At 47.0% G+C, this 27149-nt stretch overlaps 10 protein-coding genes across 10 annotated transcripts; 4 read left to right on the top strand and 6 right to left on the bottom strand.

Moving 5' to 3' along the window:
- Positions 1–145: 145 nt before the first annotated feature.
- Positions 146–3258, bottom strand: AOL_s00078g14 (uncharacterized protein; the record flags this gene model as incomplete). Its single annotated transcript, XM_011123277.1, has 2 exons — positions 146–265; positions 334–3258. 2 exons carry the CDS (start codon positions 3256–3258, stop codon positions 146–148), a joined length of 3045 nt encoding a protein of 1014 aa, XP_011121579.1.
- A 1202-nt stretch (positions 3259–4460) lies between these two features.
- AOL_s00078g13 (uncharacterized protein) lies at positions 4461–6098 on the bottom strand (the record flags this gene model as incomplete). Its single annotated transcript, XM_011123276.1, has 1 exon — positions 4461–6098. One exon carries the CDS (start codon positions 6096–6098, stop codon positions 4461–4463), a length of 1638 nt encoding a protein of 545 aa, XP_011121578.1.
- Positions 6099–6530: 432 nt separating this feature from the next.
- On the top strand, positions 6531–7790 carry AOL_s00078g12 (uncharacterized protein; the record flags this gene model as incomplete). The annotated part of the gene is made up of 2 exons (XM_011123275.1): positions 6531–6583; positions 6656–7790. The coding sequence occupies 2 exons, from the start codon at positions 6531–6533 to the stop codon at positions 7788–7790; spliced, it is 1188 nt and encodes a 395-aa protein (XP_011121577.1).
- A 160-nt stretch (positions 7791–7950) lies between these two features.
- AOL_s00078g11 (uncharacterized protein) lies at positions 7951–9059 on the bottom strand (the record flags this gene model as incomplete). The annotated part of the gene is made up of 2 exons (XM_011123274.1): positions 7951–8459; positions 8522–9059. 2 exons carry the CDS (start codon positions 9057–9059, stop codon positions 7951–7953), a joined length of 1047 nt encoding a protein of 348 aa, XP_011121576.1.
- Positions 9060–9229: 170 nt separating this feature from the next.
- Positions 9230–9699, top strand: AOL_s00078g10 (uncharacterized protein; the record flags this gene model as incomplete). The annotated part of the gene is made up of 2 exons (XM_011123273.1): positions 9230–9594; positions 9672–9699. 2 exons carry the CDS (start codon positions 9230–9232, stop codon positions 9697–9699), a joined length of 393 nt encoding a protein of 130 aa, XP_011121575.1.
- Positions 9700–10030: 331 nt separating this feature from the next.
- On the bottom strand, positions 10031–11161 carry AOL_s00078g9 (uncharacterized protein; the record flags this gene model as incomplete). Its single annotated transcript, XM_011123272.1, has 1 exon — positions 10031–11161. One exon carries the CDS (start codon positions 11159–11161, stop codon positions 10031–10033), a length of 1131 nt encoding a protein of 376 aa, XP_011121574.1.
- A 1169-nt stretch (positions 11162–12330) lies between these two features.
- Positions 12331–13822, bottom strand: AOL_s00078g8 (uncharacterized protein; the record flags this gene model as incomplete). The annotated part of the gene is made up of 5 exons (XM_011123271.1): positions 12331–12349; positions 12427–12577; positions 12655–13168; positions 13219–13559; positions 13798–13822. 5 exons carry the CDS (start codon positions 13820–13822, stop codon positions 12331–12333), a joined length of 1050 nt encoding a protein of 349 aa, XP_011121573.1.
- A 592-nt stretch (positions 13823–14414) lies between these two features.
- On the top strand, positions 14415–17367 carry AOL_s00078g7 (uncharacterized protein; the record flags this gene model as incomplete). The annotated part of the gene is made up of 3 exons (XM_011123270.1): positions 14415–15564; positions 15625–17216; positions 17275–17367. The coding sequence occupies 3 exons, from the start codon at positions 14415–14417 to the stop codon at positions 17365–17367; spliced, it is 2835 nt and encodes a 944-aa protein (XP_011121572.1).
- A 1376-nt stretch (positions 17368–18743) lies between these two features.
- Positions 18744–19991, top strand: AOL_s00078g6 (uncharacterized protein; the record flags this gene model as incomplete). The annotated part of the gene is made up of 2 exons (XM_011123269.1): positions 18744–19343; positions 19410–19991. 2 exons carry the CDS (start codon positions 18744–18746, stop codon positions 19989–19991), a joined length of 1182 nt encoding a protein of 393 aa, XP_011121571.1.
- A 217-nt stretch (positions 19992–20208) lies between these two features.
- On the bottom strand, positions 20209–26512 carry AOL_s00078g5 (uncharacterized protein; the record flags this gene model as incomplete). The annotated part of the gene is made up of 8 exons (XM_011123268.1): positions 20209–20271; positions 20349–21536; positions 21601–22272; positions 22334–23227; positions 23283–25573; positions 25625–25742; positions 25803–26019; positions 26076–26512. The coding sequence occupies 8 exons, from the start codon at positions 26510–26512 to the stop codon at positions 20209–20211; spliced, it is 5880 nt and encodes a 1959-aa protein (XP_011121570.1).
- Positions 26513–27149: the final 637 nt, after the last annotated feature.

Raw genomic sequence — 27149 nt, 5'->3', positions numbered from 1 at the left:
TTTCATAATCATGTACGGCCAAGGGAACCAAAGTGCCACGCTTCTAATTGTACAGAATCGCTACAAAAGCTGGTGTGAATTCAGATTATGCCTGTAGAATATTAATATTAAGACAAGAAAACTGGGGTCGTGATTGTCTTATGCTTCATAAGTCGTCATTTATAATCTCGGCTGGGTCAACTTCAACGCCTTTGGAATTAACAACGATCCGTCGCCCGCGTTGATCGTCGGGAATACCATCCCGAGCTGCTCCAAAGTCAAGCACCTGTACATCGTCAAGTTAACATTGTGGCCACTGGCTTTGTGAGGGAACTACCCGTAAAACCGGCTTACCTCGATAAATGTTAGGTTCTCCCGTTGGACGGCGGCAACGCACCGACGTTCGTTGAATTTAACCTGCCAGACCCCGCTGAGATTTGTCAGGAGGTCGCGGATGAATCTACCGGTTTTGATGTTCCACATCTTCAAAGTCCCATCGGAACCTGAAATTACCTTATGTCCGTCATGCTGGAAGCAGGTTATAGCCCCTGTGTGTGCCGAAAGAGTGTGCCGAAGCTGGCCAGTTTCAGGGTCCCAAATTCGGAGAGAGGCATCTGCTGCAGCGGAAACAAGGTAGTCGTGAGAAAGGTCGAGCAACCCGACAAGAGATGTATGGCCTTCTAGAGTGTAGAGGAGGGCACCGTTGTCCAGACTCCATACTTTGACGCAGCTATCCATACTTCCACTGATACAACGGTTCCGTTTGTGATCGAGTACTACACTATATACTTTGGCCGTGTGGCCAGCAAGTCTATGGACGCACTCCCCTGTCGATATCTTCCAAACACGTACAAAATTATCGTAGCTCCCGCTGACGAGGGTATCACCATGAGCGGCAATAGCACGTACCGAATGGCCATGACCCTGTAAGGTGCGGATAAGGAATGGGTTTGGGGGCTGATTATCAATATCGGCAGTCGTCGATGGCTTGTAAGGCTTATCAGCTCTTGTAGGAAGTCTCCATATCTTGAGGGTAGAATCCCTCGAACCGGTGATAATTAAAGGTTGTTTTGGCATAATAGTGGATTTCCCATCACTCGTGCTTATTTTGGTAGGTAAAAGAATCTGAAGACACCGAACCGTAGACGTGTGTCCATGGAATACCTGTGTGCATTCTGCGGATTCGATGTCCCAAACCCTCACAGTTCTGTCCGTAGATCCGGAAACAAGAGTATTGTTGTGATATTGCAGAGCCCAAACGCCACCCTCATGTCCTTCCAGCTTGGCGAGCAAAGCACCGGTGTTAGTGTCATAAACATTGATATTAGTATCATCCGATCCAGTCAAAATTCTTTCTGAGTCAAACTGAAGACAGGTCACAACAAATCGCTGATGGCCACGGAAAGATATATGGCGCGGCTGAACATCAGGCCGGACCCAGCTCTTCCTGATAATATGATGTCGCCGATAGAGCGATTTATACAAATGGAGATTTGTTAAGGAGGGTAGACCAACACTAGGAGGGGGGTTCGCAGACGCCGCGTGAACAGCGGCTGCGAAGCCCTCGTTGCTAGAAAGGTCATGTATTAATTCCTTGAATTCATCTTTGCCAAGAGATTCAACAGTTTGCCGCTGCTTTTGTGATTTTTTGAGTGAAAGTCTTGTTACTTTGCGCTTCCGGATAGAATTTGAGAGGAGTGACGATGTCGAAGAGAAAGCCCCCTTTGCGAGGCATATTTGAATGTCCTTCTCGCAATCCAGAAAGCCTTCTGGGTCCTGGTAGCCCCAGCCCTCTCTGACTGCACGTTCTAATTCCCCGTCGGCTAACATATAGCCGTCGGCCTCGAACAAGCGTTTCCAAGTCCACTCATCGGAGTCAATCAGAACTCTCCATTTTTTGGACACTTGCGCGGCGCTCGCCAGACTTCTATAGTCCAAAAATTTGATGATGTTCAGAGAGAGTTCCGTGGGTAGTTTAGCAAGGAAGTCGCATTTAAGAGCCGGATTAACTACACCAGCAACGAACTGGAGTGTGTTTTTATCGCATCGCCTCAGGAACTGGTACATGAGGTACGATTTGATCGCCTGGGGCATTGAATCAAAAGTGTCAACCATCTGAGGAAGTTGCATTAAGCCTGGGATTCCATCAAGGCCACCCGTCCCTAGTGATAAGGACGAAGTTTCGTCGAACGGCACGACGTCCACGTCCTCCACACCGTCTCCCGCATGTGATAACGCTAATGGGGACTCCGGATCATCCTCATGGCTTTCAGATCGGGTGAAATAATCAGTTCTGGATTTCCCGAGGGTCAGTGCGGCCGTAACAGGGCTAAGACTTGGTGATGGCAAACTAGGTGGCTCGTTCGTAAGTGTTGGCATAGAGTCGCCTAGATCATGAACTGGATTTCCCGAATCGCTTGTGCCTTCACCTAGCGATCGTACGGAAACGTTTAAGTCGGCTTGGCGGGCCGCAAATCGTGAACCTTCTTGTTCCGTTGGTGTAAATACTAACGAGGGTCGGGTTGCGTATGGTGGTATCACGACTGGAGTTTCTCGCTGCCCGGCACCACTAAATTGAGCAAACTCGGGCACGCTCGGCCATGAAGCTGGAGGGCGGCCATCTACAGAAGGCGTAGAACCGAATCCCAGGGAGCGGACGGGGTGCAAGTTAGGAGAACCGTTAGTAAGAAACCCAGACGAAGGGGTAATTATAGTTTGGCTTGGCTGCCCCCGGTGTTTAGAAAATCGGACTGGCTGTGTATCTGCTTTCGTCTTCGATGTATGTCTGCGTTTCGTTTTCTGGTAAGGAGTAGACTTCTCGGACAACTCGATTGCTGGTAACGGAGAAGCCGGGCGTTTCCTAGCACCAATACCAGCAGATAGCACGTCGACAGCATCAACTTGGGATACGGGCGGTGTCTGATAACGTTGCTCTCCACTGTTGACTACACGTATAGTACCTTTTCCATCCTTTATCCCATTGACCAGATTTTGCAGGTTTATTAGGGTTTTATTCGGATCGTCACTTTCACGGAAATAAGTTGGATGCCCGTTGAGGTCGAAACAAAATCGCTTCAATGCTAAAGGAGTAGGGGTGGTCGCCAAAGGATATTCCTTCGTATCAAGTTGGCTTAAACTCCGAGGAGGCTTGATTATCAGCGGTGGGAAGGATGTGGTTGTGGTCGTGGTGGTTGTTACAACTGTGGTTCGGGTAGTAGGTACAAATGAGAGTTGTCCTATGGTATCTGGGTTCTCCATATTGTTCACGGAGTTCTGCATCGCTCGAACCCTTTAGATACAAATGGTTAAAATGTGTCAGTAAAGTCTTTTACGGACCCGATTCCGACTGAAGCCGCTCATGTAGTCGACAGAATCTATTCAAAAAGCCTTGCTTGGAACGGTCACGGTTGTGGAATGGGATGCCCTTGAACATACAGATTTTCGAAAGGATCTCTTGGGGAAGACCCTTCGGCTAAAGAGTTCGACAGCTGGGGCCACGGAGGTTATAACGGTGGTTATATCCTTGGGGAAAGTCAAATTGGTAAATAAAAAATAATCAAAATAAAAAATAATAATAAAAGAAAAAAATATAAAAAATAGAACAAGAAGAAGAAAAAGGTCACTCCATGAATAAGATGGGAGGTTATCTGGTGTTATGATTTAGAGGAGGTGAAGTATGTTTCGAGAAAGACGCGAGTAGAAGTTTAGTCCCTGCCACGGGGTGATCTTGGGGGACAGGAAGAGGAAACCAGTGTCTATCTGGCAAATGAATTAATGATTATGGTATGGTGGCAAGGAAGTGTCGTATGAAATATTGGCGACGAAAAGATGATGAGGCTAAGGCTGAGAATGAGGATAACGGTGGTAATAATGGTTGATGGTGGACGGGTAGGGAAGATGGGGAGGAGGTGTCGGTGGTGGTAGTACAGTGGTGGATGTGGATGTGGATGTGGATGGTGGAGTTAGGAATTGGGAATTGGGAACTGGGAACTGGGAGTTGAGAGTTGGGGGTTTGGAGTTAGGTTGGAACAACCAAACAACCAAACAACCAAGCGTTTCCTTTGGGCAGGCAAAAATGACCGAAATAAGTACTTAGGTACTACTTAAGTGGTAGGTAAGTACTAAGTACCTAGCTTATGTAAAGTAGGAGGTAATTAATGCACACACGACAACTATCGATATCATCCACCAGAATCTATTCACCCCCGTGCTCCGGGCCTAGTCCTCTTGAGATCTTGAAATTTATTGATTAGCCACCTAAATCTATGGAACGTTGCCCGTTTATAAACTACCTAAATACCGAGTTTGATTGATGATTCGATTATACATATGCTCTCCAACTCCCGAAAACACTACGATACTTGAAACAAAAACTCCCTATAACCAGAAGCAAATTTACAGACCTCCGACCTTTAACACTAGTGATACCATCGTTTACGCTCGTGCCCATTCTTTCTCAATCCAATTGTCAACCACCACATCTACCAAACGCTGCTTCTCCATCTCTCGATTTGGTCTGCCAAAAGTGCCTGTTGATGTTGTAGGTACTCAGCATTAACTGGCGCATATGGGAATGGAATACCAAATTCGTAATCTCGATTTTTACCCATGGGTCCAGTAGAGTCTTGTTGATAAGGTAGCATATGCTTTCCCTGATGTATCGGGGGCCGGTTCAATGGTTGACTACCTGCAAAGTTTATATGCATCTGTTGTTGAGCTTGATAACCATAAGGTAGCTCGGAGTTTGGTGCTCCTCTTGACGAAGGATCCTGCCCAGCAAGGTAGGATCTTTGCGTATTCGGGTTTGCATTAAGAACCGCTGACATCGAACCCACCGCTGGAGGTCCGTTAGCTTCCGGAACTTCCTGGTCCTGGGGTTTGTCGCTAGTATTATCCCGCTGCTTTTGAGCGGCCTGCAATCTGCTCCGACGCTGCCCCAATGTCTCCTTTTCATCCATGGCATCCGTAGGGGGGGTATTATCCGCAGGCTCTCTTCCTAAGCTATATTTTAATCTCTCCTGACGTCTCCGTAGTGGCTCATTATCCTCTGCTTCTCTCATTGCCAAAAGCCCTGGCGCTCTCAGAACTTCAGCTGGACGTGAAGACAACTTGTTCGCAAAGAGAACCCCCAATGGTACATCGTCTTCCTCCTCGTCTACAGCACCATGGTCGCCCTGCCAGCCGAGATTTACAGGGCCCCGTTTCCTCGCTTGCTGCTTTACCTCAGCAATGGCATCCCTTTCGAGGAGCGTCGGCATTTGTCGTGCGTTCTTAGACATTGCGGTCTTATTGGTTCGCGCACGCTGTTGCGACTTCCGAGATTCCAGTTCAGCTAAAAGGGTCGCAGGAACAAACTGTATATCTTCGAATTCCTCCCCCTCTCTTCCTTCTTCAGTATCGTCGTGACTGGAATGTGGGTAATGAGACGCCCGGGGTAAGCTATCAGCCACGTCGTTGCCCATGCTACCAGAACCTACCACAGCATGCGCCCCTGTGGCAGAGGATCTCATGGTTTCCTTGTGTAACTCAGCCTCATCACCAGAATCGGATAGTACATTGCGGCGAGTGGGTCCCTGGGAGGTAGTCGGAGCGATTTCCTCATTCTTCGGCATAGACATGGAAAATTTTGAAGCCGAGCGGGTGTGTCCCGCATTCCCGGGAACTTTGGTGTTGGAAACTGAATGATTAACGACCGATAGTACTGGTGACGCGACCGTAGCATCGAGTATATTGTCAAATAATGAAGACGCATCTGCTTTAGATTGTGACGCCTTCAAAACGAGTGAACGCCGAAATGAGGTCAATGATTCCCTCCTCGCACGGATTTCTTCGATACCTGCTTGAGCCTGGTTCTGCGGACGACTCCCAACGAGTTTCGGGGGAAGATTAAGCATGACAGGAACAGGAGCTGGATAATAAACCAAGTCGCCTCTATCTGCAGCGGAGAGGCGCTGCTCCTTAGTCACGGTAGGGATATAGTTTTCAGTTTCGACGACTGCCAGCCCATCGGCGGCCCGGGAGTTCTTAGTGAAATGAACCCCATCGAAACCATCGAAAGGGTCCTCATGCTCCGTGCTGATAGGGCGATTCAGGCTTTCGTCTTTGCCTCGTGAGTCCATTCCTGCCGACTCGACGTTGCAGTACGTCCAGTGCGATGTTCCGAGGTGGCAGTGGATAACTTAGTATTTTGTTGGCGGCAGGCGGGAAGCGGGTGGTGCTGTGGCGAGTAAGAAAGAAGGGTATGTCGGGAGGAGGGGGGAGGGAAGGGGAAGGGAAGGGAAGGGGAAGGGAAGGGAAGGGAAGGGAAGGAAAGGGTGAGTGAGGTTAGAAGCAGCAAATTAAACATCCAGCTCCTCGGTACACACACCCTCTCAAGCAAAGCTGACTTAGCTACCCCCTAAGCGGTAAGTACTTAGGCACTTAAGTACTCTTCCTGACTTGCTGATCTCCCGCAAAAGCATACGAGCTCAACAAGCCCATTGCCTACCTTCTAAGTACTTACTTACATAGTCCTATCTACCACAACGGCACCAGGGAATCCATTCACCAGGATGGACTCCTCTCACAATCTCCCCACCGTTGCTCTTATAACGGGTGCTAACAGGTTCGATTACATACATTAAATAACATTTCCGAGGGAAACCAGTAAAATTAACATTTCTGCCACATAATCTAGTGGACTTGGTTACGCGATTGCCTGTCGCCTCATCGTAGAGTTCTTCAACCCCGGAATCGACGGTTACCCAGCAGTGGCATCGGATCCTGGCACTCTGATTGTCTGCCTGGCTACGAGAAGCGTGGAAAAAGCGTTATCTGCAATCACAGGCATTGATACTTTCCTCGCTTCTCGACTTTCAGAGGGTGCGCGATCCCGCCTCAAGCTTGCTCATATTACAATTGATCTTTCTTCACCAAAGTCAGTTATCGCCGCAGCCACGGAGCTACGGAATAGATATAGTCGGATTCATTACGTATTTTGCAATGCGGCTATGGTCCCCTTTGTTCGTATTGATTGGGCCATAGCCGCCCGACAGATCGCGACCAACTTCATAGAAGCAATGACGGTTCCACGATACAAGGTCCAAGGTGTCGGCTGGTTAACTGAAGCACAGTCCCACAAAAGCCATGCTGCAGAACCACTGCCAGAACTAGGTGCCGCTTTTGCCGCAAATGTTTTCGGACACTATTACCTCCTACACGAAATCATGAAAACGCTGCATGCATCGGTTGCTGTATCAGAAACACCATCCCGTATTGTCTGGGTGGGATCCATTGAGAGCGACCCTTTAACATTCGATATAGACGACATCCAGGGAATCAAATCAAACCGGCCATACGAAAGCTCCAAGACACTTACAGATATTCTCGTTTTGGGGTCCTATCTACCTGAAGCCCAGGAGTATTTTCGCTCTTACATAACAATTCCAATGTCCAGCAACTACACAGCTCCCGCCGAATCTATAGCCCCTGTATTCCTGATAGCGCATCCCGGTATAGTCTCAACAACAATAGTAGCGATTCCATGGTGGCAAACGTATGCGAAAAATGTTGGGTTTTGGTTGTGCAGGGCTTTTGGTTCCCATTGGCATTGTATAGACCCGTTCATTGGGGCCAATGCACCGGTGTGGCTGGCCCTTTCCCCTCATGTAGATCTAATCAAAGGAAGGAAATGGGGGTCAGCATGTCTGTGGGGGAGTGGTGAAATGGTACTCGAGACCCAGGTTGATAGTGACGTTGCCGCTCAGTCGGCACATCTTTGGTCACAAATGGAAACGTTGCGGAAACTCTGGACAACTACACTAGAATCTTAACGCTGACCTAATAAGAATCCCGATCCCCAGTCAGCGATACTTCAACTGGTGGTTCTGTTTTATTCAGACTATCAACCAGCATGCAGGCTTTGCACGTCGGCTGAGACGACATGTAACCACATTTCCTGCAAACCCCGATGGTTTGAATTCGCGATCCATCCTAAGCGAAGAATATGAAGAATTTTAGTTTCACACTTGGTATTGGTTGTTGAACTGATCTTACAGTTATTTGATAAGTGGCGTCGTTTCTGGTCTTATGAACAATCTTCGGCAATAGCTTCGGGTTTACCGGCTCGTCACTGAGAGTCTGGCTACCATTTACCAATCCCATTCTTTCTTCACGCCAGTTCCTTTTTGGATCTTCGCAGCCCAGCTTAACTGGGCTTACCGCATTATGGACAAGTTGTTCCCCACTCCTCACTATATCAAGAACAGAGCTGGGTCTGATCTTTTCCAACTCTTTCAAAAGCGACCTAGCATTCCCACGAAATGCCTCGGGCGAGTAAACACATTCAGTCGAAAAGTAGTCCAGCTCACGGTAGTGTGCATAAAGCACTATTTCTTTTTCGTAGGCATACTTAAGGGGTTTGCTACGCCTCATAGGCGAAGTGAGGGAAGCGGTCATAATCTCTGCACACCGACCTAATCGTGGGAGGTCTCCTCGGAGAACTACAGTAATCCAGATTCAGCTCATCGAAGGAGCAAGGGAGGGAGGGAGGCCAATAACATACGGTTCATAAGGACAGTTTCGGCGATGTCGTCGGCATTGTGACCGGTAAGGATGTGGGAGATATTGAGCCGTTTGGCACCGCGATCCAAAGCCTGCCTGCGAAAAACTCCACAGTAGGTACAGTTTCCCTTCCTACCGACCTTCTCAACAACTTTATCCATCGTCCACCCGTAAAGAGCATCGTATCCGACAATACAAAGTTCCATTTCATACTGTATCGCATTCCTCTTTACTGTCTCCAGGCTGTCGTCTCGATAGCCATGAATCCCCTCATCTATGGATAACAAGACAAACTCAACACCGTAGTCATATCGCTCATTGAGAGCTTTCAGAGTAGCAGCGAGGACGGTTGAATCCTTTCCTCCAGATGCCCCGATCGCTACCCGCTCCCCTCGGCTCGGGAAAATATTGTTCTCGACGATGGTTGTATGGACCTCGAGTTCAAACACTTCGAGAAAGCAGTTCTTGCAAATCTTCTGCCCGTTTTTCGGCCGGATGACCTGGGCACGATTATTCTGGCATATTGCACATCGATGCATATTGCTTGTTATTTTGGCCGTAACATGGTCGTTGCAGGTTTATAGGTGGGCTGGGACTCATGCTTTAGGCACTTGACGTTGAGAAATTATTCGAATCTGCTGACTAATCGGAGGTTGGCGTGATAGCGAATTTCACTTCCTTCGTCTCACCACACCGAATCGTACCCACCATGGCATCTAAAAGACCACCAGCGATGTCGATTTACAGAGCTTGTCTCCGGGAGCTGCCACCGATACTCTTCCGGATACCCAGACTTTCGGAGACTAGGGAAGCCACGGCTGGTGCCATAACGGCCGCCAGAGCTCCAGCTGCCCTCCATACACGCCGGCTCGCCCTCCATAACTGCCTTAGACGAGCCATCCAGAGAAATAGCTTGGGTGAATTATCGCAAATGCAAATGGGGGTCGCTGGGATACTCAGGACTCAGCAAATGATTAGATACCTTGAAGCTCAGCGATCTTACATTGAGTTACTCGAAAGATATAATGCTGGACTATTGGGAGGAAACCAAGATAGAATCCGCAGAGCAGCAAGGTCAGATAGATTTTTTACATACCCCACCACATTCTAGTTTTCTATAAGACCACTGATCTCTAGTGCACCTAATATAGACGTGTCGGCCTCGAGATCGCCGGGTAACCGCTCCAGCCACTCTCCCACCGCCGCTGGCCTCGATGAAATCAATATACACGGTGGGGGGCATGCGTTCCTTGTTTCATAATTATATTTTTGATTGCTACTCAAGTAGTTATACATACAAACATGGACCTTAAACTCAAATTCAAACCCCAAGGGAAAATATCAAACCCCAAACGCTATGCTTTGCCAACATATGTGAAACCATCCACCTCTTATTTATCTATTTTTACAAAACCATTACCAAACTAAGGACACAATAGAGAGAGAAATCCTAGGTCAAACAAAACGGGAGAAAATTTATCGAATGTGAGTCCGAAAAAGGAAAAGGGTATTAGGATCGAACGATTTGGATCTTATCAGAGGGGTGCCGTTCGCTTCCGAGGAAACGGGAAAACAAACCAAGACGGGCCCTTTTGCTGAGCTTTTGCGGCAAATTCGAAGTTTTCGGGCTATCGCACGAGTGGTCCCTAAGGAAGTGGACTTGGGCTACAACAGAAGGCGATGGTAATCGTGGGGAGCTTTCGTTGGAGTGAATAGAAGATGCAGTTCCACTTCTGGATAGCTCGGGTATTTGGGTGGATGGTGGGGTTTGTAGCATGATATGATCAACTGGAAGCGACTGTTTCCGGTAGCTAGACCGTGACCGTGACCGTGATCGTGGACGTGATTCTGATCGTGATCGTGATTGTGCATATTCAGCATTAGCACGGCCAGCTTTGGATATGGGAAGCGCCTGAGAACGAGCTTTCGGTCCTGATACGGATGCCTGCTTCTTGCTCCGTTGCATGGTGTTGTAATACGTTTCGGCGTCTTCATTCTCCGATACAACTGGATCAGGGTAGCTGCGGGGGGCAGGGCATTCGAAGGCATGTGCGGATTCCCGTTCTTTTTCTTCAATATGGAGTTGCTGTCGAATGGGTGCAAGGAATGGTTCCAAGTGCTCGTAAAGGTCACCAGCCGATATATTAAGGTCCCAGTCCAGCAGGAAGAGCAACTGTTTTTCCATTAGGTTAACTTCTGTGAGAGAAAACCCAAAGCCCTCGTAGCCCCGAACAGTCGTATATCTAGCCCAGTGTTTATTCTTCGGGGAAGAATCGTTTAGGTTTTTAGCAGAGAGGATGAGAGATGCGAGAAAAATGCGATGCACAGTGCAGCGCATGCCCTTTGCGATAGGAGGCAGCCTTCGTCTCAGTCGTGCGAGATAAACCAGTGTTGTCATCAAAGTAGAAACTTGTACATGGGAACGTTGAACGATAGACGCGATGAAGGTTTCGAGGTCAGGGAGTGAAGGTTCGAAGAGACTCGCAGAGCTATCTTTCGGGGGGGTTGATGGGGGGGTGGGTAAATCTGTTGGAGTATGATCACAACGGATAACTTCACCGGCCTTAACAGCTAGGTAGGCGACCATCTCCCGAGAGACCGGTAGCTGAATGAACTCAGCAAGCGCAGCCTCGTTAGACATTTTTGTTGGCAGTTTGAAGTTCGATTTTTACTTTTATTTATTTTTTTAAAAATGCAACTTTCGCCAACTAATAAGGAGGAAGTAAGTGCTTGGTATGTTGTGATTGTTTTTGATGTTGGAGCTGTACACTACAACCAACCAGTGGATATGGTAGCTCGTTTCGTATGGCGATTATTCGGAATCCTCGACCGGGAAGATGATAAAGATAAAAGATATATAAAATATAAAAATGAAAGATATATGTGCGGCGACGGGTATCAAATGAACGTGTAGAAGATCAACCTCGACAGCAGATGATACATATATAAGTTGAAATGAAGGCTTGAAGGAATGAATGAAGACGTTATATTAATATGATTTAAGTGGTATAAAGTCAAGGCCAGTGTGCTTGGACTCAGTAGAAAAGAATTTAACAGAGAAAACAAAAACCGTTAAAGGCAAAAAACAATGCAGTAGGGATAGAGACGTGTCATGCTGAAGACAGGTGGATGTGATGAGTGGGCAGCGGAGGTCTCTTATGCAGAGGATGTACAGTGCCAGTTGTTCATGTTGGTTCCGATACCCTGTTTGTTGGCAGCACTCGGTGTGTAAGTATAGCTGGTGGGGCTGGGGCCAAGGGTCTCTCCACCAATGCATTTGCTTGTATCCGTTCTTGAGATCTCGGCGGCAAGTGGAAATTGACGGCGGCGTGACGACTCGATATCTGGGACTACGAACGATGATTGGCTAGTTGGTTTCACTGGCTGGTCCGATTGATTCGTTCTCGTCCAATCAACTCTCGCGTGCCTTAGCTCGCGCTGTTATCTCTTTCTATACATATGAGCAAGATAAAATCATTTTACCTCAGGCCAGTTTAGTGCTGCTGTTGGCGCCTCGGTATTTATTTGATTCCATGTACACGAAGAAGAATGTAAGGTCCACTGTAAGTAGCACAGGCGCCGGCAGACAGCCAGGTTTTCTCATATTCATGCTAAATTCTAAAATTAGAGGGCGTTTCTTGATACAACAAATATTCGAATTCGCGCAATTAAAAAACATCGAACCACTGAGTAACGTAGTGTATTGCATAGTATGTAAGCTAAGGACATAAACAAGTGCTTTTATCCAGTCCCGTACTAATATCTTGGGCATATATGTCCATATGTGCACATACCCAAGTATATACAAACTTAAAGAATCGCCCCAAACCTAGTATTAGTGTTAGCACCGAGGCGCGATGCGTAAAGAAGAAGAGGAAGCAGGGGGGAAACATCTGGTCGCCTCACCCAAAGGTAATTTTGATACTCCTCACATAGTATTCGGAGAAATTTTTCTTTGCTGTTTCCTCCTGTCCAATCGGTACACCTTCCCAGGTCAACCTTAGAACAGTAGCAGCAACCCCTTGGTCAAATACCATCGTCATGGTTGAATAGTGGCCTGTCACACGTCTCATTGTTAGGAACATGCTCGAATCAAAGGGAGCGCATTATCCGTGTGTAGTTAGCTGCATTCACCTTCTGGCCAGTTGGCCAATCGCCATTTCTGCGTGATCTTTTCTGTTGGATCCAGCCTAACAAACTCGCCAGTGACATTGCCTCCAAATAACTTGAACCGACCTCCTTCAACAGGTTCGAAAACTTCAGGGTGGCTACGGGTAAACGCAGTAATACGGTTTGGGTCTACCAATGTCTGATAGAGCTCGTAGGCAGTTGTCTGAAACTCGAAGGTTTCCACAATTTCAGTGGTGTTCACGACAGCTTTTGTCTCGCTCCGCGAAGCCTGCGGGCCTGAGCCTTTACCCGACGTACCCAGCGCGGCAGCTGATGAAGAGGGAGCTGCATCAGGAACCTGGGATGGTTTATATTTGGGGTCGTTTTCCTTCGTGTGCTGAATATCCTTCCCGTGCTGCTCCACGAGGGCATCGGCAAAGCGGTAAAGCCTTTCGCGTAGTTGCGGCGTAAGGTGGGAACGTGCGAGTTCCCTAACTTCTTGCTTCTCCGCCGTATCGGAATAATTGGAGATTTCAAACTTCACCACATAAGCTACAGACCTAGTGACGGTTTCAAAGATGGACCTACAACATATTCATCTAGTTCCGTATCATGAGCTACCTCGGGCACGGTTATCGTCCCTGAAACATTTTCCCCAGCCCCCGTCTTGCCTTGTAGTGACGTTAGATATCGCAACTGGTTCTTTTTAGGTTCTACCAACATACCGCTATATTCCAGTTGAATTTTGACATCAAAGAGGGTGATGACTTTGCCCTTCCTTTGGCTTACATCCACATCACCGTCGACGCTGAGAACCTTTTCAATTCGAACGTACGCTTCGTTTGCAGGATCCTTGGCCTCAGTGCCGATGAGATTGTTTTCGAAATATTCCTTTGCCCAAGCAGATGCGTCCTTGTTGACCCAGTGCCCTGTGAAAGTGAAAGTGACATAAGCATCAAATTTGGATCAAGCTTCTCCCTCTCCCTCTCCCTTTCCTCTCGCCTGTACTCGCAACTAAATACATACATATTGTAAACGGGCATAGATGCTAGTCTCGTATCGAATGCATGCATAGTAAACAAACGAACGTAGGCAGACAGATAGAGGGGGCATTCGAAGAGTACGAAGGATAGTAACAGGTGTTATATTAATTCTAGAGGGTCTTACAGTTGTTTGGGTTGTGAAGTACCATTCTGGCAATTTGTCTTTCACTGTGGGTGCTGGCTGACTAAGTACTGTGGTGATGGGTCGGGGAAACCACTTATACTATTCTAGAAGCAATAATATACCGAAGACGAAGACGAAGGTGAGGGTTCCGACGGTGGATTGAGGTGTGGTGATGTGATGCGATGTTGATGTTGATGATGTCAAGATTTCCTATGAAGAACCCGGTATTTCCTACCTTAGAGACTTTATAAGGGAGACTATTTCGTTGTGTCGAACCATCCAGAACATCAACCAATCACCTAAGCCTTGGGTACTTACCGACTATCAGGTATGCACTTACCTAAGAGCTGCTCCGTTACGGTACCTTGCAATGCCTGTTGCATACCAACCAATCAACCACCCACTACAGCTCCGATATATATATCATCACAATCAAGAACCAGGAATGACGGCCGACGCGAGTCTACCGCTCTCCATAAACCATCCTACAAATACCACATAGATGCATTTGCTGACACCCACCAGCTCGGATCCGATAAAGATATACCGCCTATTGCTGACCTCTAAACCCAACAATTCTACAGCACGAGCTTCTGATAATAGTGCAGTTCTCAGACATGGCCGAGCTTAAGACCGCGACTCAAACCCTAGATTTCGACGACGAAATCGCGTTGCATCTCTTGGTCGAAACCGCGATCTTTGATTCTAGCGGCTATGAGCTTTTAACCCACGAAGAGCTAGATCAACTAAAACGGGAGCAGACGACTTTGATTGGACGCATTGAAGCTCTCCGACGCAAGCTTCTCCTCGAAACTAAAGTACGAGATGCCGCTCAATCGCTGTCCCGCCTGCGGTCGCCGAAACAGAACGAAAGTCCCCTTACTTCGCCAGTCAACGCATTTGGGGGTTCTTTCCATCAACCCGGCCATGACTCCGTAGCACAGGCATCAGTGGAACTCAGTGCTTCAATTGCCAAGTGTCACGAAATTGACACCGATATTCGTAAATTGGAGGCAGATTTGTGGGTGCTTCAGCGACGACTTCTTTGTCATACCTCACGAGTTCTTGCAACTACATACCACCACTCTGAGAAATCGCGGCATTTCACTGCGAGTAGCATTGATGCACCAACCATACGCTCTTCAACACCTAACAAATTTACCAAGCTACAAACCGTCAAACCCATTGAAGACTTCGACGACCGTAGCCTTTACAAACCGGCGATCAGTTCGGGTGAAGCTCCACCTTCGCAATCACAATTCCGCACAAGTGGCCCATCGACTTATGCGACGAATCCAGGGGGCCTGCCCGCGCATTCTAGTGGCCCCATTGGTCTCAAGCCTCAGTCACCTATAGGGAACACGGAAGCTATAGGTTTTTTTTCAACTCCGAGCACACCACCGCCCCTCAATAATCGAGATAAGTCCGCAGTGGAACAAAGATTAGTTGCCTTGCATCATATTGTCAAAGAAATATTGGTGAAAATTGAAATATTACCACCTGACCAGCATGATGTAAGTAAGAGCTTGTTTTTGGAAGAGAGGAAGGATAGCTTTGACCCAAACGACGGAATTCCCACTTCTACGCTTGACGAGATTCTTGCTTTAGAACATGGTCTCAGACAGGTTCAGGCGTCTATATTCCAACAAGGGAGTAGGTCCGTTGCAATCAAAAGCGATGATAAAGATGTACTACAGGTTTGGGAAGTGTTATTACGCTGGGAAGGAGAAAAACAGGATAATAGGAACCATGAAGACAGAGACAAAGGTAGTAGTTTCTTATGACTGGGGAAAGCTCAAGCTGACAGGTACTCGGGCAACGCCGTAGGGATTATGATGGGGACCACACGGGAAGCCAACCGGCCAGATAGCATCAAGTTTGAATCCCTCAAGAGCGACGGGAAGAGCATCGGAGAACTCGTTGAGGGTGTGAAATTATTAGCAGATACTTCTTTACGTTGGGCCGCAGACAAGCGAGACCTAGAACTTCAGCTTCTTCAAAAGTCGCAACAATATCAAATGGAAATCCGAAAACACGAAGACGCAAAAACTGACCATGAACAACAGATCGATGGGCTCACAAATTCTTTATCCAAAGCTTTGGGTGAGCTATCTCAGATCTCATCCAAACAAGATGCAGGTATTTCACTAAGACAGGAAGTGGTGAAATTACGGGAAGAGTTGGATGCGAAAGAACAACATTGTGCCCACAAAATAGAAGAACTCCAGCTAATGCTAGGCTCACAAAAATCTGATTTCGAAAACCTCGCCAATGATGCTCGGATCATTTTCCAAGAAAGGGAACGTGATCTTGAAGAGCAGGTGGATAAACTACGAGAAGAAGTAATGTCAAAAAACAAAGCATTAGAGGACAGCCTTGCTTGCGCAAGCACTGGAGACCAAAAGACCAGGAAGCTGAATGAGGAGATTGATTATTTGCACATTCAACTAGAAAAATCACATGCCGCAAAAATCGATGTGGAGAATCAACTGCTCCTTGACAAACATAATCTTGAATCACTTACAGAAACCCTACGTACCCGTGAAGCGCGCGTGGAAATCCTCGAACGGAATCTGACGGAGGCAGTTGCGTCTAAGGAAAAATTCGAGGAAACGTATCACGAGCAGACGAAACGCATAGAAATCCTCGACAAAAGGAATCTAGACCTACAGGACCAGCTCCGGGTTAGAGCCACCCAGGTAGCGGAGCAGACGTCAAGTGCCGAAGAGTTAAAATCACGACTGATAGAGAGCCAAACAGCCAAAAAAAACCTTGAATCTAACGTTTCGGCACTGGAAAATGAAGTCCAACAATTGCTAACAGAGCTAGCAACTTTAGCGAATGACCTCCAAGCTACCAAAAAAAATTCACAACTGCAGATAGAGGAGGCGAAACAGCAAGCAGCCGCGAAGATCCAAGTCGAGCAAGGGAGATCGCAACCTGCTATGGATGCGAACCTTATTGTAGAACTTGAGAATCTCTCGAGGCAGAATGAAGAGCTAAGGAAGGCCAATATTGCACTTCAGGACAAGCTGTCCGAGTCTACAACACCCCTAGGAAGCACGAGCTCAGACACACCCCGAGCTCTACAAGAAAGGTGTGACAAACTGCAAAAAGAATTGGATGAGATGCTTGTCGACTATGAGGCCCTTATGAAGGACTCTGTCGATTTCGAAGCGGACAAATCACGCCTAGAGTCGCAGATAGATGATTTGCAGGAGAAAGTGGAGGCGCTCGAACGCAGCTTAGCAGATGAGAGGATGGGAAATGGCCGCTCCGTAAAATCAACGGCTGTACCGGCAAACAATTTGGTAACACCTATTCCATCTTCTGGAGAGAACATGACGATGTCTGTTTTAAGGGCAGAGTTTAAGAAAATGATGAGGGATATGAGAACGGAACATAACAGGGCATTGCGGGTAAGTCTAGCTTATAGAACTATTGAGTTCGCAGGCCAATCATTAACTTCTTTCGTAGGGGGAGCAAGAGGCAAGGCGGCGACTGGAAAATGAGCTGCGACATGCACGAAGAGACCAGAGCAACGGGGCCAATTCAAAGCCGGGACCATAGCAGGGGTCGAGAATAACTTAGGAAGTATCTGCTTCGTAACAAGAATACTTCCTTATATAAATTTATTGGGCCATGGAGTGGATTCGAGGCTAGGGGTTGGCCGCATACGCACACATTGCATACATGTACATACAGGCCTGGATACTTACTTGTACGGGACAATAATGCTTAATACTTAATATCAGTTATATGCTGAACCATAGTCTTGAATTTTGAGTGTTTGCCTTTTGATTTACTTACTCCTCAACAGCAAGTAGGTAAGCAGAGGTCTAGTTGTGTGAGAATGTTGGTTAGTCGGTACCAATTGGTGTGTGGTGGCAGCTGTTGAGCTTGACTGGAGCTTAAACCCGGCTGCAGTTTGCTGGCCCACCACAAATCATCAACCTCTTTTCCCCTTCACAACACCACATGCACAACCCCTCCTGTCAAACCAAGATATTTATTTATATACATGCAATTTGACGCGCCTGCAGCATTTGGTGCCTTTTTATCTATCCCCGAACCTCTCCTCCGTTGAATCCGGCCTGGTTTTAATACCAACACCCTAAGCCTTTGCAACCAGGCCGTAGAGAAACCATCGGGGACACTTATATGGCAGGTCAGTCAAACCGGTGAACGAGGTACCCAAGCTCTCAACTAACCTGATGCTCCTATCCAGACAACTATACGACGTTTTACCCTCTACTCCGATTCTAGGATTATCTTTACGGAGCCTTAGATTACCAAAGCCGAGGACTAGTGTCCACCTCCGGTCCGTCATGTCGGGTTCCGCCTTGACTGATCGCCAGAGGGACGAGCTGTATGTAGATTTACCTCCCTACCCCCTCTATTGTCAATATTCAAACTTGCTACGATTCATGGGCGACCTTTGAGGCCCAAGCGACCTCTATGATACTTTATTCCCCCATATGTTTACCCTGCTAAATTGCTAATTCGTCGACCTTTCCTTCCCGATCACGTCACCCTCCTGGTGGTTAGGAATAAAAGTATCGCTGCATATCTGCAACAGTCCGGCCATCTTAAATCGGTTCAGATGTTTCGGGAAGAGGTTGATGGAGAGAACGAATTGCTTTCAGACGATGTGTGCAAAAAGTATGAAGGTCTGTTAGAAAAGAAATGGACGAGTGTCGTTCGCCTTCAAAAAAAGGTACGCTTCATTGGTTTCGATCTGTATAGAGCTTAGGAGCTCGTGAACGAACCCTGATATTCTGCTGCCATGTCCTTCATGACCTGGATCTCCCACAACTTCAGCACCTCATCACAGCAAAATAGAGACAGGGAAAGAAGCAAGGGATGACTACAGTGTGACATACACCATTCGGCTGCTGACTACCGCGATCGAGTTGCTGAGACATTAGTTGATGGCTTTATAGATCATGGATCTCGAATCCCGCATCCAAACATTACAAAACGAACTAGACCTATCCGCAACCACTTCTTCCTCGCAAAAGAAAGTAGACCCAAAGTCCTGGTTACCAAGAGCACCCGCTCGCCATACCCTAACTGGGCACCGCGACCCTATCAATGCAGTCGCATTTCACCCCGTGTTTTCAGTTGTTGCTTCGGCTGCAGAGGATGCGACTATAAAAGTCTGGGACTGGGAGCATGGCGAATTGGAACAAACCCTTAAGGGGCACACAAAGGCTGTACTGGATCTTGATTACGGTGGCCCGAAAACGGGTGTTTTGCTCGCTTCATGCTCCCATGATTTGACCATAAAACTTTGGGATCCAGGAAATGAATATAATTGCATAAGGACTATGAAGGGGCACGACCATTCTGTGAGCTCCGTTAGGTTTATCCCGAGCGGGTCTGGAGCCGATTTCCTGGTTAGTGCTAGCCGGGATAGGACGCTGAAGATTTGGGACGTATCTACAGGCTATGCCGTGAAGACAATACAGGGTCATGTTGACTGGGTGCGATGTGTGGAGCCCTCCCTCGATGGGAAATGGATGGCCAGCGCCGGAAATGACCAGGTAAGGACCCGCGTGGTTTTCTTTCCTTTGAATCTCTTCATTCCTTCTCTAAGGCTAACGGTTTAGACCGCTCGTATCTGGGATACGTCGACGAACGATCATAAAACGTCGTTGATTGGCCATACTCATGTGATCGAATGCATTGCCTTTGCTCCAGTTGCCGCATACCCGACTTTATCGAATTTAGCGGGCGTCAAAAAACCCCCTTCTTCGACCTCCTTTAATGAATATTTAGCAACAGGCTCCAGAGATAAAACCATCAATCTATGGGATTCAAGGGGTACATTGATAAAAACCCTCACGGGGCACGATAATTGGGTAAAAGGTATCGTTTTTCATCCAGGTGGGAGATATCTCCTCAGTTGCTCTGATGATAAGACGATAAGATGTTGGGATTTATCACAGAATGGTAGGTGTGTTAAAATCATTGAGCCTGCTCACGGACATTTTGTAACTTGTATAAAATGGGCCCCGAATCAAACAAGGGGGGGTATCGACGGAGCTGCCAATGGTGCACCCAGCGTTGAGTCTCCACGCCAGAATGGTACACCACCAAAGATACAAAGTGAACTTTCGGAAATGTCAGGCATTCGCTGTGTGGTCGCAACTGGCAGTGTGGATCTTACTGTAAAGATCTGGGCGACATAATTTTCAGGGTATCCGTTCAACGCTATTCTCAGTGTTTCCTCTTCTTTTATATAGGATTCAAAGGTTGTTAGCAGGTTATTTGTAATTAGCCTTTCAATAATTTACTATTGGCTACTGAGGGGCTTAAGTTGAATATCTTGGGGTCAAAGTTCGGGTCGTATATTAAGGTCACGTGGTTAACTAGTCAATGAAAGAAGGAAAGAAAAACACTGAAATTTTACGCAAAATAACTCTTCCACAGAACCCCTTCTAAATCCTCCAGCTGATCAGAAGTAAATGCCTGCAAAAAGCCAGCTTATTAGCCACATTGGGAGAGAAAAGTGATCAAAGAATGAAAGGGCCCATTTCACTACGAACCTTAACGTCGATGTGCCAGGTGTCCTGGCGTGTTTTTTTGAAGTCGCTAAGACAGGTCTTAACACTTTCTCCAACCATTCCAGGATCCGATGCAGCTCTCAAAGCGAGAATCGTCAGTACTTCGGGTAGCCATGGTGGAGGTGGTGATACATATGGAAATGCCTGCACTAGAGCATTGAGGCCGAGTACTGCAGCATGTCGGTTTATCGTTGGCTTCTGCTGTGAGCTCCCAGGTTGGGCTAGTATTTCCCTCGAAAGCGGGTTTTTTAGGAGTAGGTTAACAAATCGTTTCTTCAGTAGGGGAACTATACGGTTCCTGAAAGGAGCCGACGAACACCTTATCATTCCCGAGAGAGTTGCAGCAGCGCCTATGCGGACTTCAAGCTGTGGATCTCCTAACATGTTGGATACACAACTGAATAAAGATCGCCTCTGTTCAGGAGAAAGAAGAAATAGTCGACGAAAATAAACGACCCCAATGTTCAAAAGAACTCGCAGACGTTGGTGCCACGAGCCAGCATTGGAGCCTGTTTGTATCAAACCCTCAATAAACGCATCGTTTTGCCCAATGGGGTGCGGAATATCTGGCAGGTGCCGAAAAACATTATAAGCTAGGGAGATCAACTCTGGGTCCTCTCTCACGTCTATCATGTGTAAAATTTCGTTGATGAAAGCACGCGAAAACAATGGCGCAAGCTGCGTGCATTCGTGCGAGGAAAGGGTACTTTCCAACCAAAGAAGCACGGTTTTGCTCGCAGAGGTGTATGAGGAAATGTTTTGCTGTCCCAATGTGCCTCTCCATACTTGAAGCTGGTTTAAAATCCGAGGAAACACATCCGCCAAATTGTTTTCCGAGTGGTACGGTGGCACGCCGACGGACGAATGATTTCTTTGTATTTTCAGAAAATCTTCCACACAAAAAAAAGACTCGTGGTATCGGGTTCGGCTTATACATGCTAGAGTTTGCCCAATTGCCTCCCTAACTCCTTTGTAGGGGTGGTCAAGATGCTGAATAAAATCGTCCCAGATGGGCTGGTGCAATCGGAAATGCCAGCCCGCGTCATTGATGCACTGTTGAAGTAGTTGGATCTTGGAGCTTTCTTTGAAGGCAGCATTTGAACTGAGATCAAGGCGAAAGCCTGCTAGGTATTGCACGATTGGCCAAGAGCGGCGCAAATCCTTGCCTTGCTGTAAATTTATGAAGACCGTTAGACCAGTACGAACCAATGAAAACAAACGCGGTTTGGCTTACCAACGAAGCATGGATAAATGCCACCCAATAAGAGAGGTTGTCGGGATTGAGCCCGTCGTCAAATATTTTCGTTATAACCGGAAGGATGAAATCCCATATCTGTTCTTTCTCATTTGCCGAGCATTCCCGGGTCGAATTGAGAAGCGCTCCAAATATTTCCGCAGTTGCTCTATGTTGGTTTTTGTCACTCCCATCCCCAAAGAGTTCCAGAACCTCTACGCGGATATCATAAAATGTAAGTACGGTTGCCTCTTCACGAACCAACTCGAAAACAAACTGAAGAAGGATCGGGCTAGCCATCCGAAACCGGTCTGCAATTCCTTCCCTGGGTTCTTGCTTCATATACTCGCAAAGAGAATGAAACCAGGCTCGGTCTATGAGCCGTCCTATGTTTCCCCGAGCTTTCATCTCTACTGCATCCCACTCACGCTTCTGGGTTGGGTTGGCCTCAAATACTGTTATTTTCTTAGCCCAAGCTAACCATCCAATATGATCAAAATCAACATAAAATGACGTTGGTTCCCGGGAAAACCCTTCCAAAAACGCCTCTGTCCATTTAGAATCTGTTTTATCCACCACTAGTTCCCTCTGCAAAGGGAAGTGATAATTATCGAGTAGGAAATTCTGATACTTGTGTTTGCAGGCAGACCTCAATTCGATCAAACAAAATAACTATCCGGTCTAGGTGATTAGTATTCCGTTCGTTAGTTAGATGGGGCCTAGAGATACGTACCGCGATCATGCCACTACAATAAAGCCCCCTTAGCATCGGGTGCGTATCCACCGACCCGGCAGTCATGAGCTCGACCATTGATTCGTTAGCGAGAGTATCAAAACGCATTCCCATACCTAGAATAACCGTAACCGTACGGTTTGCGATTTTCCAGTGAGAGCCTTTCGCGACATCTACTAATTCGGTCACCAACTCGGCTTTCCTCTTTTCAATTTCCTGAGACCTTGTAACAACTTTTTGTTTTCGGCGAATGATGAGATCTCTGACGTCTTCGGATGGGGCAATTGCTTCGATTACTTGCTCGTCTAACAGGACCATTTGCTCAAGTGGGCGCCCATAATCTATGACCTGAAATGTTGCACCCATGGCAAGCTTTTGAACGGATAACTTGTCAGCCGCGGAGGCAGCAATAAAGGCTTTGATGACCCGGGGAGCGAATCTCCAGTCTCTGCCAATTGTTTTACTGAGGCTACCTAAGAGGAGGGAGTACATAGCGCCCTTCATCCTCCCATGGTTATTCGTTTTAGTAGCGTCTTCGAACGCCTCAATCAATTTGGGGATCACAAGAGGCCGTGCTCCAATGATGACCTTACACGCTGATTCCGCAGCACTTTGAGCATGCCTGCGAATCTCGGTATATGAGGAGACAGCAGATTCGGCAAGATCGAGAAGAAGAAGTTCATCAAGAGAAGTTCGCTTCCGTGGCCCTGCATTGCTTCTAAGTCGCTGTAAATGATATAGGTTTGCTCGCCGCAATAATAATGGCCGTGGATAAACCTTCCGGAGTCCGCTTATTTTGAAAAGGTGGATATCGGATTCGAAAAGTCGAAGAATTCGTTCCACAACTTGTGCAGATCGTTCGATCCCAACATCTACGAACCATGAACGGTACGCCTAAACCACATTGTTAGAATTGATGGTATACAAATTGCGATTGTTCGATGTTTACCGTATAGAGGGCATTAAAACAGGCTATGTCATCTTGTTGGGCTTCAAGTAGAAAACCGTGAACTCTATGAAGCGCTTCGCCAATCTGACATCTCAGTTCATGAATAAGAGTATATATTTCATGGCCTGTATCCTGGAAAAAGTAGCCTGTAGGATAGGTGAAGGATTGTTGTTGATTATTATCATAGTCCGCTGTGTCTTCCTCGTCTTCGAATGATAGACTGTGCTCATCATCATCCGGGCTAGGTCCGCTCCGCAAATTATCGCTTTTTACGACACCCCTACCTGAGACGTCGACGAGAGATGCAATTCCAGATAAAAGAAGCCTAATCAATACTAGGTTTCTCGAAACATCGTCCGACCACTCTTTTCCGACGCCGTCCCGCTTAGAGCCAAATTCATCACTGATGAGCTGGTCTAAACGTTCAAGTGCATTCTTGGACAGTTTCTCGAATATTTGTGCCGCCAAACGAACCTCTTCTTCTGTTGGGACGTGCCATTTGATGTTAAGCTTTTGCGGCTCAACGATTTTCCCCCAAGTTTCAACCCCTATTGAAGATTTTAGCATAATCCTAGGCGCTATCGACAAGATATCGGAGTACTGACCGATTCCATCCTCGGTTGGCTCGTCTAAAGCAAAATCATTGGTATATGTGAGGGTCAAACTTAACAGAAGGTGATGGATAAGGTTGGACACATGCACAGCTGGTATCCCCTTGCATCTTTTTTGCATAAAATCCGTGATATCAAGCAATTCGGTTTTGTAAACGAGTAATGCCGATCCTACATGGACCACACACATGCTTAAGATCGTAACAAACCAAACTAGCGCCCGGTCTCGTGGAAGAACGTCCGCCCCACTATGTCTTGTGGATGCCGCTCCGTTTTCTTCAATTTCTGCTTTTATCCCCGATATCAACAATGGTAGGAGGCGTTTAAGAGCCTTTTCTGGGTTGACTTTGCACAAAGCGTCACATATAAACGCCATAGCGTCACGAGCTTGGTGTATCACATGATTCCCAACGAAATTCGCAATCTTGTTTAGGGCGAGGTCGTATAGAGAAGGGGATAGTGCTGCTAGTAAAGGGAGGAATGTTGAAGGTAGTGTATTGATTATTGCCTCTTCTGGTGACCCGCTTCTAACGCGGGAAGCGTCCGGTAGATTTTCAAGAAGCGTGAATACACGATCAAGAAAAGACGAAATGAACTCACTAAATCCATACGTTGATGATTTTAGTAGGTCAGCGTCCTCATTTTGCGTATGGGTGCTGTATTGAGTGAAGCCTTCAAGGTCACCAGCTTCGAGGGCTTCAACTTGTTTCTGAATCCATTCCAAGGCAAGTTTACCTTCGAAAACCTCCGCATTTTCGGAAGTGTCACTGAGGTCGTGAAATGGTACGTTATACGCCACAGACTGAATGAAAGCCAACGTCTGCAGTGTTTTATCGAGATCATTCGCATCGATACCAGGGAGAGCAAGAGATAAGAGCGTGGTCGTGTGAACTCGATAGCCTCTGTGCCGTACTATTATACCGGCTAATACTTGCAGTGCCCTCAAGGATGAAGATGTGCGATGAACTTCAACAAGGCCCTGCATTGCTGGGTATATGCGCTGGAGGGAACCGGGGATGATAAGATCCGGTTCTAGAAAAGCTAGGCTTTGTAAAGACTGCATTGCAAAATTCATTGCAGTGCCACTCTTCGAGTATATCCCCATAAAAACCGCATCTCTAAGGGCAAGAACGAACCGTCTCTTTAGTTCTGGTGTCAGCAATCGGTCCTCCGGTATATCCATCTCTCCGCTCTGCTCACGATTCCACCTCATGACAAAGAAATCAGATAAATAATAAGCCAGTTGTGAAAGCGTTTTTGTCCAGTTACCATTGTTAGATGGGTGGAAAAATGTCTCGACGGCCTGTATTAGGGCTTCCAAACTTTCGAGAATTGAGCCGCCTTCAAGAAGAGCATGAGGAGAGAGGGACATGACCACCCATCGGGCGATATGATGAGCAACGGGATGTTTCTTGGGGTCCTTGTCCAGTGTAGCGGCCAAACCAGCGCTAATATCAACGATGGGGCTGTATGGGCTCGAAGCTTGGCCAACCGGTATTTCGAGAAGACGAAGCACGGCAGTGAATATTGTTGCCGATTGTTCTTTGGTGAAGATGCCGAAGGGGCCAAAATTAACATGATTTGCAGGGAGAGAGTCACGCGCCAGCCGCGATAAAAGATCAAGAAAATTGACATCAAACACCCGAGAACGGCTGCCCAGCGCCCACATATGGAAAAGCCCTTATATAAAGTCAGATGGCACGTATCGTATCTAAGATGGATTTAACGAACCTGGCAGATATTTATCTGGTTGGCCGTCAGGGAATGTTGGCGGAGGTGGCGTAGTTGGCATCAGCAAGTTCAAAAGTCCAACTACAATGAAAGCACCTTCAGGGTGGGATAGACTGTACTAGACGGGAAGAGTTAGCGCCTTTCCATTTCGATTGGTGAGAAAGAGTAGAGAACCAACATAAGGTAGAAACTCCTCGAGCATCCGAGGTATCTCAGCGGGACTTGTGTAGAGTTGACAGAATGTACACATTTTAGTGAGGGTCCTAACATTCCGCTTGACATGTGTAGTATTTATGAACCCAGTTTCCTGTGGGAGAATGAATATCTTAAGTTCCCGGTAAAGCGGGTACCAATCGAGATATAAGTCGTTTCCTGGCTTCAAATAGTGCTTTCTCCTGTCACGAACCATTAGCTTATCAGGGTCGACTAAAGAAAGTAAACGAGAACATACTTCGTAAGCAACATAAACATGCTAGCGAATCTCTCTGAAACAGAAAGCGTCAAGCCTCGGGAAAGTGCTAAGTTATAAAACAACTTGACAAGTTTAGCCCTGGTATGACGTGGGAGGTCGAATTTCATCTGAAGCCATGATCTCAACTCCCGCGTCCAGTGTAGGGCTCCCGGTGCAAAGTCTCCCGCCTCAACTGCTATGTATAGCTTTTTTATGATTTCTTCAAGGTTTCGGAGGCGGACTTCCTCAGTTTCGCATTCGTATGGAAGATACTGCGTGTATGGGAAGGTCCGTTGGCGTTGTCTTGGGAGCTTTATCTCGTCATCGCTCTCATCGGTCCAACCTGGACCAGGAGTAGTCGTCCTGGAGATATCCTGAGCCCCATCCACCGAGGCCCCTGAGTGCAAACTTAAACTATCTAGGAACCGTTGGTCCATTCCTTGGGGCCTATATCGTGGTGGGTTAGAGGTGGGGTGATCAGTGGTCGACGTGTATGTGGTGCTAATTTTGAGTTCGTGGGCCTGACGAATAGTTTGAGACTATTAAAACTTTGATAACTACTAGAAATTCAAAGGAAAAACCACTTAGTAAGGTGTATATATATTCGGTGGGTGGGTAGAGTAACAGGCACTTATGAAACCCAGTTAAGAGATATGATATGAGGTATCGGCAGGTTGGGGACTCAAGAAACTATCCAGTGCTAAGTACTTACTTACCCACTCAACTCAGTACTTGGGTGGTCTCGTATCCAGACGGTGTGCTTGCACCAAAGGGGTTTGACGTTGGTACTAATTTACTTACTTACTTAAGTAGGTAAGTCAGTACTTAGGTAAGTAAGTACTTAGGTAGGTAGGTAGTACGGACCTTATGTCAGCCATACCCAAGCTCTCAAGTGGTTACTCCGATTCATACTATACGTACTACAGGAAGTCAGTCCCTAGTAGTGTTGACAACGCATTCAATTTCCCACAATCTTCATATAAAATAAAAAGGAGCTTGAAAGCGAAAGCTGCGCGTGTACATGTGCGCAACATTTAAACTCGATTGTACTCTGGCCCTGACTATGAACCAGCC

The sequence above is a fragment of the Orbilia oligospora genome (genome assembly GCF_000225545.1).
Source record: "Orbilia oligospora ATCC 24927 unplaced genomic scaffold scaffold00078, whole genome shotgun sequence".
Classification (NCBI taxonomy): domain Eukaryota; kingdom Fungi; phylum Ascomycota; class Orbiliomycetes; order Orbiliales; family Orbiliaceae; genus Orbilia; species Orbilia oligospora.
Note: the sequence above shows the minus strand (reverse complement) of the source record. Positions and strands in the feature narration are given on the sequence as shown.